The 21,048-nt window shown below is 40.3% G+C and overlaps 3 protein-coding genes and 1 pseudogene across 8 annotated transcripts; 1 reads left to right on the forward strand and 3 right to left on the reverse strand.

Annotated features, from left to right (window-relative positions):
• Window positions 1-409: 409 nt before the first annotated feature.
• pigw (phosphatidylinositol glycan anchor biosynthesis, class W) lies at window positions 410-3,670 on the reverse strand. Of its 4 annotated transcripts, none has more exons than XM_087177145.1 (3): window positions 3,420-3,670; window positions 2,303-2,475; window positions 410-2,045 (listed from the first exon to the last, which is right to left on the reverse strand). In XM_087177145.1, the coding sequence occupies exon 3, from the start codon at window positions 2,040-2,042 to the stop codon at window positions 549-551; it is 1,494 nt and encodes a 497-aa protein (XP_087033271.1). In that variant the 5' UTR covers window positions 2,043-2,045; window positions 2,303-2,475; window positions 3,420-3,670; the 3' UTR covers window positions 410-548. The 4 variants fall into 4 exon arrangements, with proteins under 4 accessions (XP_087033271.1, XP_087033272.1, XP_087033273.1 ...); XM_087177146.1 differs by having other exon boundaries at window positions 2,303-2,479; XM_087177147.1 differs by lacking the exon at window positions 2,303-2,475 and having other exon boundaries at window positions 3,420-3,542.
• On the forward strand, window positions 3,112-14,661 carry myo19 (myosin XIX). Its single transcript, XM_023418330.2, has 24 exons — window positions 3,112-3,313; window positions 4,906-5,053; window positions 5,980-6,128; window positions 6,434-6,547; window positions 7,306-7,438; window positions 7,523-7,592; window positions 7,715-7,817; window positions 7,921-8,017; window positions 8,138-8,214; window positions 8,307-8,397; window positions 8,616-8,781; window positions 8,995-9,068; window positions 9,152-9,273; window positions 9,463-9,576; window positions 10,190-10,366; window positions 10,453-10,590; window positions 10,690-10,797; window positions 10,891-10,961; window positions 11,042-11,118; window positions 11,712-11,866; window positions 12,100-12,229; window positions 12,564-12,649; window positions 12,735-13,058; window positions 13,140-14,661. Exons 1-24 carry the CDS (start codon window positions 3,254-3,256, stop codon window positions 13,251-13,253), a joined length of 2,898 nt encoding a protein of 965 aa, XP_023274098.1. The 5' UTR covers window positions 3,112-3,253; the 3' UTR covers window positions 13,254-14,661.
• Window positions 14,662-14,757: 96 nt separating this feature from the next.
• Window positions 14,758-18,680, reverse strand: znhit3 (zinc finger, HIT-type containing 3). Of its 2 annotated transcripts, none has more exons than XM_023418189.2 (5): window positions 18,512-18,680; window positions 16,727-16,758; window positions 16,563-16,628; window positions 15,657-15,734; window positions 14,758-15,487 (listed from the first exon to the last, which is right to left on the reverse strand). In XM_023418189.2, exons 1-5 carry the CDS (start codon window positions 18,577-18,579, stop codon window positions 15,285-15,287), a joined length of 447 nt encoding a protein of 148 aa, XP_023273957.1. In that variant the 5' UTR covers window positions 18,580-18,680; the 3' UTR covers window positions 14,758-15,284. The 2 variants fall into 2 exon arrangements, with proteins under 2 accessions (XP_023273957.1, XP_023273956.1); XM_023418188.2 differs by lacking the exon at window positions 18,512-18,680 and adding an exon at window positions 17,753-18,442.
• Window positions 18,681-18,995: 315 nt separating this feature from the next.
• On the reverse strand, window positions 18,996-20,309 carry LOC147818448 (nuclear protein 1 pseudogene; annotated as a pseudogene). The gene is made up of 2 exons (XR_015437966.1): window positions 19,997-20,309; window positions 18,996-19,301 (listed from the first exon to the last, which is right to left on the reverse strand). The product of XR_015437966.1 is annotated as a nuclear protein 1 pseudogene (transcript).
• Window positions 20,310-21,048: the final 739 nt, after the last annotated feature.

Genomic DNA, 21,048 nt, shown 5'->3' on the forward strand with positions numbered 1-21,048 from the left:
GAATCTAAACTCCCAAAAACAGCCTTTCACTGAGAAATGAAATAAGCAGTGAAGTAACAAACAGTAGGTGTGTACATATACAGAGATAGAAAGACTTTATTCATCCACTAGGTGAAATTCAGGTTTCCAGCAGCTCATTAGTAATAACAATAATAATAGCTAATAATAAACAATAATAGTTAAATGAGTCCAGTTCATGATTAATTTAACTATATATATTTTACCTCTTTAGCTTTTACATAACAGGCTGTAATCAATTGCTGCAACATTTTAAACTGTTTTCTCATGTTAAGTTCAGACTTGCTACTTACCCAGTCTTAAAATCCTTATATGCAGATCCAATATAAGTGGAATGCATTATCAAGCAGCAATGACTAGACTTTAAAATAAAAAGCAAAACATAAACACATTTAAATCATTTAAGAACACTTTAAAGTGTCTTGTTTCAAGTCCTCATTTATTCAGATTTTATTTACATGAATAAACATATCACGCACAATAGTGAATTACAGATTATTTACAAACCATATAGTTTTACGAATGCAGTTTCACCAGAATTTCACTGTAATTCCACAGAAATGTAAAACATATATTACAAGGCAATTCATGAACATGTATAACAGCAAAATACACACTGAAAATGAATTGCTACAGTTAAGTGTGTCCATTACTGAGTTGGTCAGTCCAGTCATGACATTTGCAAGTAAGAAGAATAACAACTGATTCCTGCTGACAGCTTGAACCAGGCACAATCTTTCCATTTCACCAGTCTTTTTGTCAGAGACCGAGTCTGATTGTTTTTTATGCAAACTCCACGATGAGGGTACAGAGTGACAGCCTGATGTTCTTTTGGAAAACAGTAAAACCATATCAGCTACACCGAGGCAGAACATAAAAAGCAAAGACTGAGCAACACTCCAGAGGAAGAAAGGTAAATTAGATAAGCGGCGAGACACTGGCTCCACCAGTGTCTGACATGCATACAAAGCACTGTAAAGCACAAAACTACCAAACAAGAGGTTTAATAGCGTTTTGAGCCACTCTTTAACTTGGGATCTCGGCTGCATCACATAAAGTCCAACTTGAACCCCAGCCATGTAGATGGCTACATAGCCCACTACAGAGAATATGCCCTCCTTGTTCGCATGCAGAAAGTCCTTTTCTCTGTCATTGTTGTGGATAATGAATTCCTTCAGCCCTGATGTCTCCAGAGTGAACTGATAAAGCCCAATGATCAGAAGAGAAATGAGCCATGACTGACTGGCTGGTAAAACAGCCAAAAGCATAGACGCCACAACTCTGACGATGGCCAGTGTGAAGAAGAAATTCCAGTGGACGCCATATTCTGTCACATGCTCCTGGTAGTCAGTCATTTTGACGCTCACTAGCCGTCCCATACCAAGAACAACCAGAGGCCAGACAGATAGGAGCTGCTTTGTGATATGATTCACCTTGGATCCTGAGATGTTCTTCCTCCGTGCCTCTGGACAGACGAGGGCATTTGCAAAGACATACGCTCCAACGCCAAAGTCCATAACCCCTGTTCCATAGGTTTCTGTTTTAGCATATCGCCTTGGAAAGACACTAAAGTCTACAGCAAGAATGCTGATGGCAGTTTTCACATTGACAAACACTCTGAAGACAGTCACAAAGGGAACCTGGTTGAACTGAACATGACTCTGAAGGAAGGTGCTGACAGTGGTCTTTGGGTGCCGAGTAGATGGGTGACTGTTGGTGCGATAAATATAGTAAATCACACAGGCTGAAACCAAGATCAAGCTTATGATGACCTCGTAAAGAATGCTGCTCAGGATGGTGCATGAGAAGATGAGGGGAAGAATAATGACAGAGAAGTCTAGAAGCAGGTGAGAGATCAGTGGAAGCGGCAGTGGAAGAGTCCCTTTGGCCTGATGGTAGAGGATCAGAATGAGTCCTCTGTTGATGAGGCATACTGGAGAGAGAAATGAGCCCAGTGCCACCTCTGGCAGATTGGTCCCATTGAGATTACTGATAAACGCTTCCCTCAGTCCCCTTTGAGACATGGCCTGCAAACAATAGAAGTCATTATTTACTATAAGAGACTGAACTTAGATACAATCTGAATATGGGTTTAGGACACTATGATAGCACCCATGTTAATTATACAAGGATATTACTATCTTTTCTGATTTAAAGCTATAAAAATAGTGTTACTTTACTACGAGTGGAGTCAATTAGGTTCTTTGATCTACAATGCGACGTTTCATAAGATAGTTGCGTAGTAGCTAGTTTTGTAGCTTAGCAGTAGCTTATCACGACTTACCTCGCTTAGGCGTGGGATATGCAGGTTCAATAAAATACCAGTTTTACAGCATAGCTTCACAGTTCAGAGCAGGTTTCTTCTTACTCTTGTTTTACAGTGGATGGCATCCAGCTAAGTGGTGCATTACCGCCACCTTCTTCCCCGGAGTGTGGATCAAACAACAGACTTACAATCTAACTTCCCACAAAGAAAAACAAAACAAATAAAAGACACATAAACACTCTCATACACCCTAAACTACACTTCTTACTATGAAATCCATATCCATGTCAGTCATCCTATTCCCGTGTATCCATCATATCCTACAAAAAACTGTATTCCTTTGAGTTTAGAGCAGCCTCCAGCATCATTCGCTCGCTTCCGTGTTCAAACCTATGACGCATTCAGGACAGCTCAGATTTCTGACAACTTCCGGCCTAACCGGGACAAGAGTTTCTAGCATGTAAAAAATATTCTGAAAAAGTAGAATTACTACCAACACTTGTAAAATAATATAATGAAGAAGTCTGGTTTAATATCTATTTCAGGCAATTGATAAATGCAGGGTGGCCATTAGGTTGTGAGCCGAGATGAAATATACAAAGGAAAATCAGCCAAACATTGATATAGTAATTTCAGGTTTAGTTTTAAGGGGAGAAAATAAAATAAATAAGTCCCAAAGCAGCAAGGTTTTAAAGTAAGAGTAATATAAATCAGTGCTGGTGGCGGCAGACCGCTGGGCCCATGGAGCATCAGGAGGAGGGCGGGAATAAGAGAGAGGCAGTCGGACGGGCAGGAGGCGGTCGGGAAGTTGTTGTCCTTGAGGAATTTGTTGCAGTCATGGAAAAATGTTGACGTTCAGGACCACAGAGTAGAATAACCCAGACCCGTTGTAATCAGAATTAAAACATAGTTCCTATCAAAGTTTCTCGTCTGTGTTTTTAGACAGCCACGAGGGTAACGGTAAAATCAATGAGTTCTGCGGACGACCGACGTAACGTCAGAGCAGGACACACACACGGAGGGGGAACGGTAAGTTGGGACACGGGGTGACCCACCTACAGTTTCCTAACTGGTGTTTTAGAGCTTTTCTTTTTGGTTTGTAAAATGAAAAAGTTAATAACAAGTTTAACTTTACCTGTAGCACCTTTATCAATCTGCACCGGCTCTCCGTTTTGATTGGGCGGTTCGTTTTCAAACGCCTTGTAAAAAGTGTCTTATGAACCCAAAACCTGTGACCGAACAACTATAAATTGATCCAACGATTAATGCGCCGGATAAAAATAGTTCCCAAAATGCGTGGATCAAATGACGCCAAAGTTAAGTAAGTTTTTTTTTTTTTTAACCCTTTTCTAACACACATATACACCGAGGAACGTGACTGAAGACAAATTGTTGTGAGCCACTTTTACTCATAACAGCAGCTATTTCTGTAAATTTCAGGATATAGACACACGCTTACACACAATGCTGTAACGTTTACTGTTTACTAGTGGCTCAGAATATTTGGATAATGATTTATACTGGGTTATCTGCCTATCTGCCGTTTGCACAACATTCACTAAATTGCAAGGTTTTTGACTGCAGTTTGGTAGGAGAACAGCAGTCAACGACGACTGCTACAGGTGTCACAAAAACTAAGACATTGTTTGTTAAATCTTGTTCCTGTATATGATTATTGTACTAGCAAGATTTATTCTTAAACAGTATTCCTTTCTAAAATCATAGTATAACACAGTGCCATATGACACCTTGTAGTCTAAATTTTATGTGCCATGCTGTGTTGTGTATTCAAGATAGTGTTCTTGTAGCCTCAGTCATAAATCAATGTCATTAAGACTATTTAAATTGGTTTAAAATAGCCTTGCACAATGATGGGATGTAGGCTGCCTGCTATTGGATTAAATCTGTCTGGACAAACTGTTGACAGTCCTCAGGCAGCCTTGCAGGTCCAGGCCACGTGATGCTGGCTGGAGAGGGTAGACTTAATTTTGTCAGTCTGAGGTGACTGTGACTGAAATAATTATATGTTACATGGGCCAGTAAGTAGTTCTGTAAAAATACACATAGCAATTACCAGCGTAAGACACTGGGGGGTTTTAGCTTCTGTAATAAAGTGAAAAATCATAATTGATTTACATTCATAATCTGTATTATGGTGTTTGACAGATCTAAAAGCCAAGAATAAAAAGTGGAACATCTAATTGCATTGTGATGAAACGTTTTAGAAGCTTTATGACCCAGAAACATGTTATCAGATTTTATGGATCCAGAATGTTTGACATTTTGAGGCAAAAATACGACTTTATTTTACTGCACTGCTGTGAGTCTGGAGCAAAGAATGTACCTTTATTTTGAAAATACCGCCTTTGCCAGGCATCTCAACCTGCTGCAGACTGGCAGGTTCAGACTTGATGTCATGAGGACATCCCAGGTGAAAGAGGTTGTTTATGTTTCAGGTATTTGCAAGAATAACAAAGAAAACACTTCCTGCTCTTCCTGCCTTTTAGTTCAATCATGTTGGTCTTTTATGAAATGTTATTTCTCTTTTGTTAGTTTTGTTTTTGTCTGTTCGTATTTTAAGCACAATATCCGTTCTGTGTGTGTTTGCCTCTCATACACAGGTGAAAGGATTTGTCCACAAAGACCGCTCTCCTCCTCCGTCCCTAAATGACTCACTGGAGGGAGAAATTCAAGCTTTCCTCACTGATGAAGACCAACTCCACACTTATGACGACCTCACTAAAGTTAACCCCGTGACCCCTACAACAGGTAACTAGTCAACATGGAGAGCACTTAAGTCTCTTCTAGAGTCTCTAAAGTGCTAATCTCATTTAAATCATTTCACCTGGTATAAATCTTGGGTAGCTGTGTTCAACATCATACCTCCTCCACTTAATATGATGATCTTTAGATCATCAGCGGGTGTTTAGTGTTTGATATGTTGCATAAACTTTGTCTTTATTTACAAATATGCAGCCAGTGTGACTCAGTTTTTTCCAGCTCATGTCACCTTGGACTGCAACATTTACTGTGTGTTATTGACCCACATCAAGATAAAATCTGCAGGGATGATAAAAAAAAATTCATGCTGTGCAGCTGAAATGCTGCAATATACACGACACGTTTTATTCAACTGAAAGAACCAAGGGCATGATTTACTTTTTTATTTTGACATGTGCCTCTAAAAAAAAAAAACAAATTTTCATTTCCTTTTACATTTGTATTATGATTGGGACATAGATGAATATGAAGCACAATATCTTAAAGTGTCTATGTGCAACACTTTTATTTTTAATCATTTGTCATTTTTACTCAGTTTGTCTTGACCTAAAGATACAGTGTCATTGTACTATGTAAGAAAAGATCAGCATTTGCCGTCGATACAAAGATTGTAGTTTATATATATATATTTTGTTCATTTCAGCAGAGGAGAGAAAACACAACAGTGCAGTTTAGTAACAGCAGAGGTCAGGGTAACAGCTGGGGATTACTATGGAGTATTTTCTTTTAAAGCCCTTGTTCTGATTATGCTGCACCGGTTATATGGATCATGTTACTTTATGTAGTCAAAGAATTTTATTTTAGGTAAACATATGTCCTCTGGAGTTCTCTTGTTCCTGCCTCTGGTGGTTATCAGCTGCTTGTTTTTCATCACTATTGATATCTAATGATATTTGATGTTTTTCCCCTGGCAGTGCTGAAATGCCTGCAGGCCAGGTACAGTGTGAAGGTGTTTTACACACATGCTGGCTGCACCTTGGTGGCTCTCAACCCCTTCCAGCCAATCCCACACCTCTACTCTCTGGATGTGATGAAGGAGTATCACTGTGCTCCTCAGCCTCAGGTATTTACAACATCACAACTGTCTGCGTCTGGCTTCTTTGTACCACGAATGCGTCAACAAGTCAACAGCAATCAATATTTCATCAGTATGTTTGATGTGTAATAACTTTGCAGAAGTTTTTAAAATCATCAACCCTCCTGTTTTATTGTCACTTCAAACATAAAGTCTGCTCTGCTCCTCGTCCGCCTCCTTTAATCAAGAACAGTGTGAAAGTCAAACTCATTAAACTCTGCAAAGCGCTGACGGCTCTCCCTGAGGTCGTGAATGAGCGGCATCTTAATAAGTCTGTACATTGTTGTCAACAGGAGTTCAAACCTCACATCTTTATTGTGGCAGAGGAGGCCTACAGGAACGTTCAGGGTCAGCTGGAGCCAGTGAACCAGTCGCTGGTGGTCAGCGGCGAGAGCGGTGCAGGAAAGGTAAACCATCAATCAGACGTTTTATTTGTTTACACATTAGATCAGGATATTGGCCAATGTACAGCGTATAGACTGAGCTGATTGCTGAATGCCACAGAATCCAGAGGGAAACACATCTGATCACTCGTCACACTGTTTAATGGTGGTTGATCTCCGGGAAAAACATTACAGTAATTAGCCTTCTGCAAAGAAGATTGAGACGAATCAACAGAAAATTAATTGTCAACCGTTTTGATAATCAATTAATCATGTTGTTTATCAAGTAAAATGTCAAATGTTTCCTCATGATGTGAGGATTTGATGCTCATGGTTTGGAATATGGAATAACTCACAATTTGAAGACGTCCCCTTGAGGTCTGGGAAATTGTGATGGATATTTTTTGTTATTTTCTTCTTTCATTTTTACACAATTTTACACTTTGGATTTGGCGTAAAAGTAGTGAAGAGATTAATCGATAAGGATGTTGAACAGTTGTTAGCTGCAATTTTTTTGATAAAGATATAATGTGTCACGACATTGAGACACCCCGACTCACAAATCATATTCTCCAGACATAAAGGAACATGTGAAAATGTTTTCAGTGAAAAATAAAATGCAAAAATGACCATTCCAACTCCAGCTGTGACTGATATCTCAATATCTCCCAAAATAATCGCAATATGCATTTTAACGTGTGTGATCTCTGTAGGTTTGGTTGCAAGATCAGTAGAAAGAAACTTTAGTTGACTGATTTGTTTTGTCATGTGCTTCTACACAGACGTGGACGTCTCGCTGCCTGATGAAGTACTACGCCACGGTGGCAGCCTCCTCCTCTGTGGTCAAGAGTCAGCACACGGTGGAGAGGATAGAGAAGAGGGTGCTGGACTCCAACCCCATCATGGAAGCTTTCGGTGAGAGAACAGATCACTGGTGCGTAGTTAATGTGAAGATCACTGCTGTGCACAGTCACTCATCTACAGTGTGCTCCTCGCTAGGCAATGCCTGCACGCTGCGGAACAACAACAGCAGCCGCTTTGGAAAGTACATCCAGCTGCAGCTAGACAGGTACCTGCTGCACTTCCTTCATCATCGCACGAGACGACATCCGCCGCATGGCATCAGCTCACTTTCTCATAGTCACCTATAGGATACCTTACCTTAATATGTTTAATGTGTTTGCTGTTAAGGTGTCAGCTCTTAGTGGGGGCGTCTGTGCAAACATACTTGCTGGAGAAAACCAGGGTCGGCTGCCAACCGGCTAACGAGAGGAACTTCCACATCTTTTACCAGGTGATTTAACAGACCTGCACTAATATATGCTGATCATTTGATGATATGGTTATTTTAGTTTAATATTAACACATTTAAAAGCTGTGAGTGTGTTGTTTGTCAGATGATGAAAGGGGCCACAGATGAGCAGAGAAAGGAGTGGGAGATGCCACGCGGCCAACGTTTTGTTTGGCTGCCAAATGCTGAAAAAACAGTGGATGGTTGGTCTTAAATTTTTGTGCACATTTAGTTTTTTCTTTCTTTTTTTGTTTTATACAAATTTCATTCATTTTTTGACAACGATTTTTACAAGTAACCGCCGTTCATCTAATGTTTTATAGAGGATTGTTTTCATGAGACTGTTGAGGCAATGGTGCATCTGGGCATTAACGCAGAAAGGCAGAGACAAATATTCACGGTAAGATCTTGAACCTCATATTTCACTGCGTTGTTTTGTTTGCGTGATTTCTCTCAGGTTTTAACTTCTCTGTTTATTGTGATGCTTTACAGATCTTAGCGGGGATTCTGCAGCTGGGGAATGTGAATTTCTCCTCTTCAACAGATGAATCACAACCTTGTAACCTAGAAGAACAGTCTAAAGGTAATGAATATGATTTTGTTTAAGATATTCAATCAACTCGTATCAATAACATCCAGTTTCTGTGTACATTTGACATTGAAGGCTGACATAAACACAAACAAAGATTTAATGCATGTTGTCCTTTTTTGTGTCATGCTGCTGATTGATGATATCGTCCTGCTCCCTGACATTAACAAGCGTGTTGACGACAGCCTCCGTCTCCTGCCTGTGTTGTATAGACTTCTTGCAGAGGGCTGCTGAGCTGCTGCGTGTCCCTGCAGAGGAGCTTCAGATGTGTCTAAGAGTGCGGACTCTGAAGGCGGGGAAGCAGAGCGTGCTCAAACCCTGTTCCCAGGCAGAGTGCAGCATGAGGAGAGACTGTCTGGCCAAGGTCATCTACGCCCAGTAAGAACGAGGATTTGATCATTAAATAAAGCAGCAATTTCTCACACAGTGACGTCATGTGATCATGTTTTTTGTCCTGTTGCCGTCGAACGCTGAAATGTGAAACCGTCATGCCTTTTTATTTACACTAAACAGTGAGGAACATGTCTGATAAATGATGATGATTCACTTCTTATTATCGTAGAAATAAATGTGTCACTGTTTCCCCAACAGATTATTTGAATGGCTGGTTACATTCATCAACAACAGCATGTGTGCAGACAAATCCACATGGTGCAACTTCATAGGTAAAAGGTTTCTTTGACTACACTGAACACAAATCTCCAGTTTCTTCTCCTGAGCTCAGAGTCCTCCCCTCTCTGATCTCCAGGAGTCCTAGACGTGTACGGGTTCGAGTGTTTCCAGACCAATAACCTGGAGCAGCTGTGCATCAACTACGCCAACGAGAAACTGCAGCAGCACTTTGTGGCCCATTATCTCCGAGCTCAGCAGGTCGGTGCAGCGTCGGGCGCTTTTCTGTTTCCGTGCAGAGCCACAGATTCTCTGACGATGTCCAGGCCTCAGCGTGTCAGGAGGCGTCATCAGTCTTTATGAAATCTCTCAACAACAACTTGTTGCACCTCGTGTTTAATGTGAGAATGGGTTTTATTCTTGAACATAAATGTTTATATCTTCTCCCAGGAGGAGTATGTGTCCGAGGGGTTGCAGTGGTCCTTTGTCAAATACCAAGACAACCAGAGCTGCCTGGATCTGATAGAGGGGAGTCCTGTCAGTGTGTTTTCTCTTCTTAACGAGGTATCCTGCTCATTTTCTTGTTGTTAAATTATTTAGATAATTATATTCATTTATTTTTTGAAATGATGTGAAAGAAAATATGATACAAGTATGGCTGCACCATATGCAACAAAAAAATCATATTTGGATCATTTTGGCAGATATTGTGATTTCATGATCATTTTCATTTTCACTGGAAAAAATGTAAAATGATGATGATGATGATGTGATTTTTGTTGGTCTTGCACCAAACAAACATGTTCCTATACATGATTTGTAGGCCGGGGGCGTCTCTGTAGCGCTACAACACTGATGGTGCTGACAATGCACATGTGACAGCTGTGATTTGTATATTGCACTTGGCCAGATTGTGATTTCAATTATATTTAGATTAATTGTGCAGCCATAGATACAAGTATGGATTAATCTTTTTACACTGAAGCCAGTTTTAATAGTTTTTTATAAAGGGGACAACATAGACGTAGTTTTCCTCCAGCCCTTTTTTAAGCCTTTGTTTTCATGCAGAAGAGATTGCACTCGTCTTCTTGGTTGTTGTGTACAGTGATTTATTATTAAATGTAAAGTGTGTATCTGTAGTAAGTGGATGTTTAACAGCTTTTTACCTGTTCTATAGGAGAGCCGTCTAAATCGAGCCTCAGACTCCAAGATGTTCAGGGTCCGTTTGGAGAAGGAGCTCTGCGACAATGTCAACATCAGCTGGGACAAGTTCAGCAAGGTGCCGCACTTCACCGTGGCCCATTACGCCGGCAAAGTCAACTACCAGATACAAGGCATGGTGGACAAAAACAAGGCAAGAGGAGCTTTTTTAAAGTGCTCTTAGAGAAGCTGAACACACGGATCCGTCCGCTCATCTTCTACTGGATGTTTTTGTTTCAGGACCCAGTGCCACCAGAGCTCAGCAGCCTGCTTCAGAAGTCTGGAAACTCCCTGCTTCACCAAATATTCACTGACAAGGAAACTGAGAATCTGACTTCCAAGGGGCTCAGTAAAGTCACTGTGGTCTCCAAGTTCAAGGTGGGAGACAACTAAAGCTTTTATCAGCAGGGTTATGTTAGCTTCTCACACGCTGCAGGATTTAATCCCGACACTGACGATGTTAATGTCTGATTGTAGAACTCCCTGGAGAGCCTGATGAAGATCCTCCACGCCACGACTCCTCACTACACTCGCTGCATCAAACCGAACCCAGACTGCAAACCGCTCACCTTCAAAAAGGAGGAGGTAGATGTTCCTCACACATTTAACACTGACAACAGTGACTCCTTCATTCACGAGAGGGAAATGTTTTCACGGATATTTCCTCTCTGCCGTCAGGTGATCATGCAGCTGGAGGCCTGTGGGATCGTGGAGACCATACACATCAGCGCTGCCGGCTTTCCAATAAGGTGAAATATTTTTCCTGTTCAACAGGTCATTTTGTTTCCCCTTTGGATTGTGGTTGACTTGTCTTTTCTGTTCGGAGCAGAATTCCTTTCAGCAGCTTCCTGCAACGTTACGGACTGATCACAACATATTCAAAGTTAAAGTCGGAGACTCGTGTTGGTGAGTACAGCTTGTTGCTGTGTCCGTTTGTGGTCACTTTTGGCGTGCTGACTGTGGACAAAGATTGATTTTCTTTCCTCTCTTTAGGTCTGCAGGTTTCTTCTCCTTTTCCTTCACTAGCCCTCTGTGTAAATTTGACCCTCAGTTCTCTGCTCTCCTTGGGACTTTTCAATTTGGTTTTATAAAAACAGGACTTTCTAACAAAATTTACAACTCCTTATGAACTTCGAAGGTAAATGCATGTACCTCTGACTATCAGATCTCGCTTTGCATCTTGTTTAATGCTGTTTAATCGTTCTTGGTTTGAACTTATTTGTTTTAACCCACTGTTCAGTTGCTTCTGCATCAGTACTCACTAAATCTTGACGCTGCCAAACATTTAGTGAACTCTTTACACCTCCTCTCTCTGTCTTCATCTGCACCTGCATGTTGTTGGGTGTGAAAAATACACTGAATCCACAGTAATAATATCAGAGTCTGTGGAAGCTGTGCTGTTGACTCCGATGTGCTCTTTATCCACTAAACGCTTTTTACCTCACTGCCTGAAACACTGTGATGTGGGAAAACTGAATGTCTCGTGTGCTCTGTCTCAGATTTGGAGGCTGACAGTGACGTTCTGCAGCGAGAGGTGGAGAAGCTCCTCAGGGTGCTGCTGCAGACCCATGCTGTAGACCCCTCGCACTGCCTGGGAAAACCCAATTCATGGGTGCACTGTGGAAGGACTAAAGTTTTCCTCACCCAGTCAATGGTCAGTCATTTATACACACATTCATTTCCAAACAATATAAATATAAATTTGTAGAAAAGTTCCTGGGAAATAGTTAAATTTACTTTATAGTACAAAGAAGTTGTTACTCAGTCGGTCATGTAGCTCTTAGTGGTTGTTTTAAACGTTAAAATTACTGATCGCGGCTGTAAAGGAAGTCAGCGCTCTGGTCTGATCTTGGAGGACTGCCCCCCCCCCCCGCCTTTGTCTCACAGCTAGATTTGCTGGAGGATCAGAGGAATAAGATCCTATCTCAGTGCGCCTTTTCCATTCAGCGCTGCTGGCTGCGGTACCAGCGGCGCAGACGCCACGCCCGTCTGAAGTCTGCCATCGTGATCCAAGCAGGTAAACTCTTAATACCCCCGTCCAGGTACGGCTGAGTGGAATCAGCAGAGCTCTGAGGCTCTGCTCGCTCTGTGTGACTGACTGGCCAGCAGGAACCAGCTGGCGGCGTCTGCACACGCTGTTCGCAGGCTGACACTGTTCATCCTTTCAGAGGCGACAGAAGCTGCCACATAAAAGCTCATCTGATTAACGGTTACCGGCAGATGTTCCTTTGATACTTCCTTCTGAATGGGAGTACAGAAGTTTCCCTCCACAATGAGACAAACTGTGCTCAGATTTAAACTCGCAGACTGAACGGCTGTTAGCTGTTTAATGTGTTTGCTTCTGCTTGCAGCGGTGCGGTCCTGGCTGGTCAGGAGGGAGGTCCAGAGGTGGAACAGAGCAGCTACAGTCATCCAGGACACCTGGAGGCGGTGGAGGGTGAGAACATGTAACATCATTGGTTGTGTGTTCTTTCATTCTTCATGTGAATAATATGTAAATGACTGTTTGGTTCTCGTGGCAGGCTCTTTTGAAATCTTTGGCCGAGGCAGAACTCGATGATGCAAAGGACCTTGTGGAAGAGGAAGTGCCAGAATTGAACCCGGTTATCAGGGAACGTGGCTCGGTGCAGCTCTCCAACATCCAGGAGCCTGTCACGGTGCGAGGCTGGCCCATGGGCCTGGCTCTGGCCTCGGCCCCGTCCATCACCGTGTCTCTGACAGCCACGGGCTTCCAGAAGATGATGTCTGTGATGGCCTCACTCAACCTGCCCTCCAGGAGAGGGGACTACAAGGTGGAGACCAACCAGTACACCAAGGGGCTCGCCTCCATACGGGCTCAACCCAAGGTGAGAGAGCACATCCACGCCAGCTCTGTTAAAGCTATAAATGATTGTTCTTGTGAGGTTTAATTTGACTTCTCCCCACAGGGATCCGTAAAGCTGCACTATCAGAGATCTCCTCTTCTCTACGCTGACAGGCAGCCAGACCAGAAGAGTGACGTGACGGGGTTCAACGAGATCCTGCTAGAGAAAACTTTGTAAGAGAAACACTAAAGGCTGATTTCATGGATCCAGATAAAAGATAATCTGACACAGAGGGAACAAACCTGCTGTTTTCTGCTGCCATTTTGCTTGTTTTTGCATCTAACTTAGAACAGGAAGAAGTTTTTTTTGGAAGATTGCCAAAGTTTATCTTACTCAGTGTTATACAAGGGTGCAAACACTTGCAAAACCTGGACCTTTGCATAATAATTATATGTAACCCGATAGGAAGTCAGTGTGCTACAAACTTGACTTATTATCCATAATCGTTTGTTGTGGCTTTTAGATCAAAATCATCTGAAATTCAAAATCTCAGTGAGCTGCCCTCTGCTTCATATAAGATACGGCAGGTGAGATTTTTCAACCTCTTTAGGTAAATGTGATTGAAAACAGTGTGTGAGTTGCCGTTATGATGACGTCACTGCAGGACAAGAAAAGCACATAATTTAGTTTTTTTTTTTTTTTTTTTTTTTTTAATGAGTCTCGAGAACGGAAATTACACAGCACAATCATAGCACCTTTAAAAAATGACGACTGCAGCTTTTTGTCTCATTGTTGCGTCTCTGTAAGATCTGACTGTTGGTCAAAGTATTGGGCCTTTGTCATGTGCCTTTTTAAAAAAAAAAAATCTACACTCAAATGAAAAGTGGGCTGTTAGAATGTATTTATTTAAAGGTGATTATTTAAGTGTGAATTCATACATGTATTTTTGGGTGATTCCGCTGCACATGACTGCAGATGTTAACATCCTGCATTTGTTTTGACTGTGGTTGGTGCCGGGAAGAAAATGGTAATTAAGCAAGTATTGCACATGTAAAGCACATATTGCACATTAAAAACCACACACCTGCTCACTCACTGCAACAATCATTAACAAGCAAACACATCACTGGTGTGAAACGGAGAAAGGAGGAACCCAGGTTAATTCATATTGCTGCTTTATAATATTCTCATCAGCCAAACATCTTTCTATGTTGATTTTATCAGCTGCAGTCCAAAGCAATGACAGTACTGTATAACAACCAAAGTCTTTGTACACTACAGTGTTCTGTGTGGAAGAAAAAGTTGATTGTTTTTTAACTAACATGTTATTATCTTCATTCACAAAGCATTTTTCTTTTTGCCATAAAAATATTACTAAACATGAAGCATGTAACTTAAAACTGATGTTTATATTTGAAGCTTTTGATCCAAACATACTCACAGGCTCTTTTGATTCCTAGCTTGTCTTCATTAGCTCACTGAATTATTTCATCTCTTTTTTTTTTTTTTATATTCTGCTGTACATTCACGTCAATGTGTCAGGATCGAGAGGTTTTGTGTAATGTTTTTTGTCAGGGGGACCAAGGGATCTGTGTACAAGAACTTGAATTTTGTTAATATTTAAATAAATGTCAGTGTTATAAAATCTTTAATGTACAAAATTTTCTTTACAACTCAAACTTTGTCTGCGTGTGATCAGGCGTTCATGTCACAGTAAATCATTTAGTGTTGACTCAGGAACTGATGTTTTTAAAAGTTTAAACATTTATTTAAACACTATATACTGTACATACTGTGGCAAGAAATTAAAGCAGCCACACAACACACATGACACAGTGCGGCCTATTCTAAGACATTTTATATAAAAAAAATTAATTTCCCCCTCCAAATGTATCAAAAAATGATCTGAAAAACCTCCTTTGGTTGTATCCCTCCACCACACAGACTAGTTCCAGGTTACATCCCTGTTTATCCAGGGTCATAAAGTATGAACCATTTGTGTCAAGTTTTGTCATAATTGCTGTGTGAGGTCTTGAGTTATGGCTAAAAAGTGTTTTGTGAGGTCACCTTGACCTTTGACCTTTGACCACCAAAATCAAATCAGTTTGTCCTCGAGTCCAAGTGAATATTTGCGCCAAATTTGAAGAAACTCCCTGAAGGGTTTGCTGAGAAACAAGGCCACAAGAATGGGATGAACGGATGGACAACCAGAAAACAATATGGCACAGGTGTGGTGGAATAAAAAAAAAAACTAATCCAGGCACGATTTTACAAATCATCAGCTTCGTTAGATGTTAATGATTTTGCTTCATTTTCTACAATTTTCAAACACTGATCTGAAAACTCGACAAACAGAGGCTCCTGCATCGCGGCCTTCATCGCGTCGTCTTTGCTGTCGGCGCAGTCAATGGAGCGCAGCAACTGTCTCAGATGACGGTTGCAAAGAAGATCTCTCAGCTCTTTGGACTGACCTGTAGAGGCAACAGGAAAACATGAAATAAACCCATCTGACATTTTAGAAAACTTTGTGTGTTCATGAACGTCAGCTGAAGGGGACATTTGACGTGTGATGATGCTGCCAATACTGTCGAGTAAAGCTGAATGGTGAAGAGCAGATGAAAAGTCATGTTAGATTAATACCTAACAGCTGGAGCCTCTGCACAGGCACTTTGTCAATAATGTCTTCTTCATGCAGGAGATCCTCAACACTCCACGGCTCTGCAAAGACAAAAGAAAAAGGTGATTTTTTTACACACTTTCAATCACTTTCTTTGCTATGATTTAACCTGCTGAAGGGACAGTAAACACAGTTTTTGAAACTTTAAGTAACATTTTTACCACTTCAAGTTCAGCTTGACGAACCCACTCGCCCAGATTTGTGGCGAGCAGTTGGATATAAGTATTACAGATTACCACAGACGTGTATTGCTTATTATCAGAGCTGCACAATTACTCCAAATATAATCGACTGCTATACGGCAAAGTGCAATATCCAAATCACAGGAGCTGTAACTTTTTTGATTAAAAGTAAAATGTGTCACATTGTTTTGCACTGTCAGCACCATCAGTGTTGTGGCCCTACAGACGCCGCGGCCTACAGATCATACTCTGCAGACGTAAAGGAAGATGTTTGTTTTGTACAAGACCAACAAAAATTGGTCAACTGAAATAGCAATATCAGCCAGAATAAGCACGGTTGTTTTGCATATCGTGCAGCCCTATTAATTATCTTTTGTATTTACAGTAATTGTTTAAAATTCACATTAATGATGCCTTAATGAACACATGGTAAATCTCCCTGAAATTCAAAACAGCATAAAATGATAAGCACTCAAGGATATTTATTTTAATCTTGAGGCTTTTGATTTACTTTTAACACTAAACCCACTTGATTGTGTTAACAGGAATTTGACTTTGTGTATGTTTTTGTTGCACTCATAACTGTGTCATTGTAACCAACAACACCCATCCATTACATTATCACATTGATAACCTGTGCTCTGGCTGGCTGACAAGGACACACTACACAGAGAAACAGCAGCATACCGGTGCTGACGGCCTCCTTCACTTCAGGAACAGAGGGTGCAGTCTGTTCAACAGGGAGGCAAGTGTCTATAGAGAGAAGGAATCAGATGAATGATGAGAAGTTTAATATTTCCAGTATGTCCACAGCCAAACATCACAACAATACTGACATCAAACTGAGTTACCTTTATGCAGCTTGTAACAGCCAAGTGAACAACTGCAGGAGGAAAAACACTTAGATTAATAATTAAAAAAAATATAAATATCTGTACATGTTATATTTTACATAGGGGGTTTCATGTTTAAGTTATCAAACAGATGTACCCCAAATTAAAAGTCATAATAAATTAGTAAGACTGACTCTTATAAAGGATTTATAAATGGTTTATAATCAGGTTATTAAATTGGTTGTGAACACTTTATAAATCATAAATAAACAATTATGAACAGTGAAGTTATAAGAGTTTTCATTCATTGATGCAGGCTCACTATTTGGCAAGATCAAGTTAATGCTTACTACTCATTGCGTGTTTATAAATGTTTGTAACTGATAAATAAAAGGTTGTAAAAATGAGAAGAATAAACATGAAGGTGATGGAGGGAGAATCACAGAGATGTGAACAGCGGGAAAAAGAATGGGTGAGCAGTTCACACGGTAAAGGAAGGTTACCACTAGGGCTGTGCAATTAATTGAATTTCGATTTCGATTCCCAACGATCACCAAAATAGTACAATCGAGAAAAAACGATTATTTTGCCTTGCGTTCTGAATGACACGCGCACGCGCACATCCGCCCCTCCGGAAGCCACAAACTCTCTGAGCCAGAGGGAGGCAGGTCGTGTGCATATCATCCGCTGGAATTGAAAAACTCAGCGCGAGTAAAGATGGCAGAAGGAGGGCAGCTACAGCAGCGTTTGGTGAGCAAAAAAGGCAAAACCAACTCCGTTGCCTGGGAACAGTTTGGCTTCGAGGAATCCGACGACGAGCAGAAACATGCTACGTGCAAGATTTGTTACATGGTAGTGGCTGCAACGCAAGGGAACACCACGAATCTAGATGGCAAAAAAAGGTGTCTTCTTAATAAATGCAACACGTTCCCAAAGCCATTTGAAATAATCGTGTTACATAATCGTGATTTCAATATTGACCAAAATAATCGTGATTATTATTTTTTCATAATCGAGTAGGCCTAGTTACCACCTGTGTTCTACCTGGATGTTAAAGTCCTAAAGAAGAGACCAACCAGCAGAAAGAATCTCCATGTTAATATCTGATCAACAGCTGTGATTATAATGAGGACAGCTGCTGAGAGCATGTCATGAATCTGGTCATGTGATATGATCATGTGATCTGCCAGATGAAACTTTCTGACCATAATGATGCTGACAGTGGTTCATTTATAAAGTCTTAACAAGCTGATTAATAGACTAGTTATACCCATTAATAAATCCTTTATACAAGGGAGTCTGGTTGAAAAGTGGTATTGGATAAATGGCCTACAACATCAAATCGCAAACCGTTTTGACCCGCACGGGTTGCCGTCACATGTGGTGCTGATGTCCAAAATTGTTTTCACGTGCAACTAAAATTGAGGACTAGAGGATTACCTGAAGACAGTGACATGGTCCGTAAATATGCTTGTATTTATATTAACATTTAATTACAGACATCCATGTTTTCAATTTCTAGTAATCAGTGCCATGTTTACAAACGTAGCTCAGTGCACTGCAAGGTACTTGTACTTTGTGGTGGATAGGCTGCTACATTTGGTAATGTTATTAAACTAAGTCCTGCAAACTTACTCATCTACTAACCAGAACAAAAGAAAATTGTATTCCATAATATTTGCTTATGGTCTCAAGTGACTGTTTTTAACTTTTGTCTAGCAGCCTAAACAACTAGCCAAACGACTCTTAAGCTAATCGGATGTTCGTTAGCTAGCTTGTCGACAAACTGCTAGAGTTACTTACTATCTTATTTTGCAGACTGGACATCTGTATTTTGGTGTCGTTTCGCTGCATACGCTGCATATCTGCATCCTGCCGGGAGGAACAATATAAACTACGAACAAATTTGTCAATTTGATAATGGTAGGCTAGCTGATGCTAAAACGTGTGTGAAGAAAACGAAATAAGTAATATCATTTCCGGTTGGGGAGTCCCCCCTTCAAAATAAAAGCTGGTAAAGTCACCTGAGGTTCAGTTAATAGTACAACTGATCAAATCCAAACACTGGCGAGCCTCTGGTTCAGCTGAAGTACACTTCACATTTTCATCATTCATTTATGTAACTTTCAAAAAAAAAAAAAGATTATACAATTTTACAAATACCAGTAAAATCTCTTTCTAGGCTACAGTCCATGTCCTTGAGCATTTTTGAAACCAGCTGTATTAAATCAACTAGAAATAGTTTTCATTCATCCGTGAGCAACAGAAATTAAACAATTCAAGATGGTTTAGTTAACACCACTTTTATTGAATTAAAATACAATATCTTCTGTACCCACAGAACAGAAATGACCATATCCATCCACATACATATATATTTATATATGTTTATCAAGCACACACCACTGACCTATATAACTCAACACAAACTATTGTTGCACAGCTGTAACATGAGAGTAGCAGGTCTTGTTGCAGGGTAGAGTATGGAATGAGGAGCCGTCTCGTGACTTATTACTGGGCTTGTTCCCGCTGTCAGAGCGCTCCGTTCACTGGGACGGGACAGGAAAGGCAGAAATCCAACTTGTGTCCAGATCTGTGGAGAAATCATAAATAAATGGTCATCACAAAACACATCCTGCAGCTAAAGGTTATTTTCATTATCAAAAGATTTTATCCTCAAGTAATCATTTGCTTTATGTTGACACATGTTAACACATGTTGACATATTCCACCTGCTTGTTTTGTCTGAACAACAGTCCAAAAGCCAAAGATCTTCCATTTACAATGCACAACAGGGAAAACAGGACACGGTCACATTTGAAAAGCTGGGGCAGCTGGATTAAAAATGACTGAAACAATCAATAAAATATGCAAATTATCGTTGATTAGTTTGCTGTTGTCTGTAGGTTGACTAATCATTTTCATTTTTTTTATATATACCATGCTGGCATGAATTATGGCGACACCTAATCCAATTTTAATGCATCGAAAATATCAGCAGTTATTCAGGCTTTGCAAAAAAAAAAAAAAAATGGAGCATGGTCTGTTTTTATCATGATACAAACAATAGGTGGCATAAAAACATGTTAAACGGGAAATGTTTGCTTCTGCGATAAAAGCACACATTGTTCACCTCACATTTCTGGGAGTTATCTGCTGGACTAATATACCGGATCTCGTTTATGCAAATATGCAAGAAGCAGGTAGTTTATTTATTTATTTTTTTTATCACAGGGACCTAGGGTTTAATAAACAGAGGGCTTTCAGGCTACAAAGAGACAACATTACCTGTAAACCTCGAGGAAAGCCATCAAGACGACGAGCTCTTAGTTCTTCTGCGTTTCATTTCGCTGTTGTGAAATTTCTCCGCTATTTTTCTCTCGTGTCCCGCGGGGGAATGGCGGTTTGTGTTCAGCTCGATTTCTCTCTTGGATCTCCCTTTGCCTCCGGCATGGCACGAGTATTCATGCAGGTTGTAATAGTCGTATTGATCGTAATGCGCCTCCTCGAAAGAGACAAATCTTTCCAGGTCTGTCGCCATTTGGACACGGAGTACAGTAGTTTTTACCAGACGAGTCTCGGAGAGAGTAAACACATGATGTCACCTTGTGTTTATATACATGTAGTCACGTGACCATGGCTGCACCGCGCTTAGCTCAGATCCAGGAAAAGGAAAATATGGACATGGTTTAATGAATATTTTGTGTTTGTTATTAAAGAAAGTTGTTCCAGGTAATTTCACTTTTTATATGTATTTGTCCTCTCATGTCCATGCGCCATGTTCCCCCTTTCTTTTCTGTTTTTCTTGTTTTATGAATACTTGGACAAGTATTGTGTATATGCAGTTTATGATAAATTAAACAGCATGTCAAACAAATAGATTTGCTGTAAAATGTGTCATTATTTTGTAGTTTAAAGTTAAAGACAGTCAGTGACTGTTGTGGGTCTATGGAAATATAAAGGAAGTTACTTCCTTGGATCTTTATATGGTGATGGTTTATGTTGCACATAGCAACTCTCAGTGGCATGTTGTATGTACACTCCATTATTGCTTTTAATTTTATTATATATATTTTAAATCTATTCGTTTCTAATCTTTTTTATGTAGTCGCGTTATTTTCGTGTATGTACATTTTGTACTTTTATAATTTTGTGATATTTCAACATTACTTAGGTGGAGGATTTAAATAAGCCCATTGGGCTTTTTCCTCTCCCTGCACTGTATGCTATTTGTTTCCTGTCATTTTCTGTGTATTTTAAATTGTGCAAAAAAATAAAAATAACTAAAAAACAAAAATATAGAGATTACACCCAGTATATGAGTAAGAATAATAATCACA

Source organism: Seriola lalandi, unplaced genomic scaffold (genome assembly GCF_002814215.2).
Source record: "Seriola lalandi dorsalis isolate HSWRI2012SDOR001 ecotype SW California unplaced genomic scaffold, Sedor1 jcf7180002054581, whole genome shotgun sequence".
Lineage (NCBI taxonomy): Eukaryota > Metazoa > Chordata > Actinopteri > Carangiformes > Carangidae > Seriola > Seriola lalandi.

Bases quoted from the DNA above. Each gene is read 5' to 3' on its own strand.
- pigw (XM_087177145.1), bottom strand. From the start codon at position 2,042: ATGTCTCAAAGGGGACTGAGGGAAGCGTTTATCAGTAATCTCAATGGG.
- myo19 (XM_023418330.2), top strand. From the start codon at position 3,254: ATGAGTTCTGCGGACGACCGACGTAACGTCAGAGCAGGACACACACAC. The intron at 9,274-9,462 runs GTCGGTGCAGCG...ATCTTCTCCCAG, and splicing joins ATTATCTCCGAGCTCAGCAG to GAGGAGTATGTGTCCGAGGG. The intron at 12,230-12,563 runs GTAAACTCTTAA...TTCTGCTTGCAG, and splicing joins TGCCATCGTGATCCAAGCAG to CGGTGCGGTCCTGGCTGGTC.
- znhit3 (XM_023418188.2), bottom strand. From the start codon at position 17,916: ATGGTCAGAAAGTTTCATCTGGCAGATCACATGATCATATCACATGAC. The intron at 16,629-16,726 runs GTAACTCAGTTT...TTCTCTCTATAG, and splicing joins CTGTTACAAGCTGCATAAAG to ACACTTGCCTCCCTGTTGAA. The intron at 15,488-15,656 runs GTATTAATCTAA...TTGCCTCTACAG, and splicing joins GCAGAGGCTCCAGCTGTTAG to GTCAGTCCAAAGAGCTGAGA.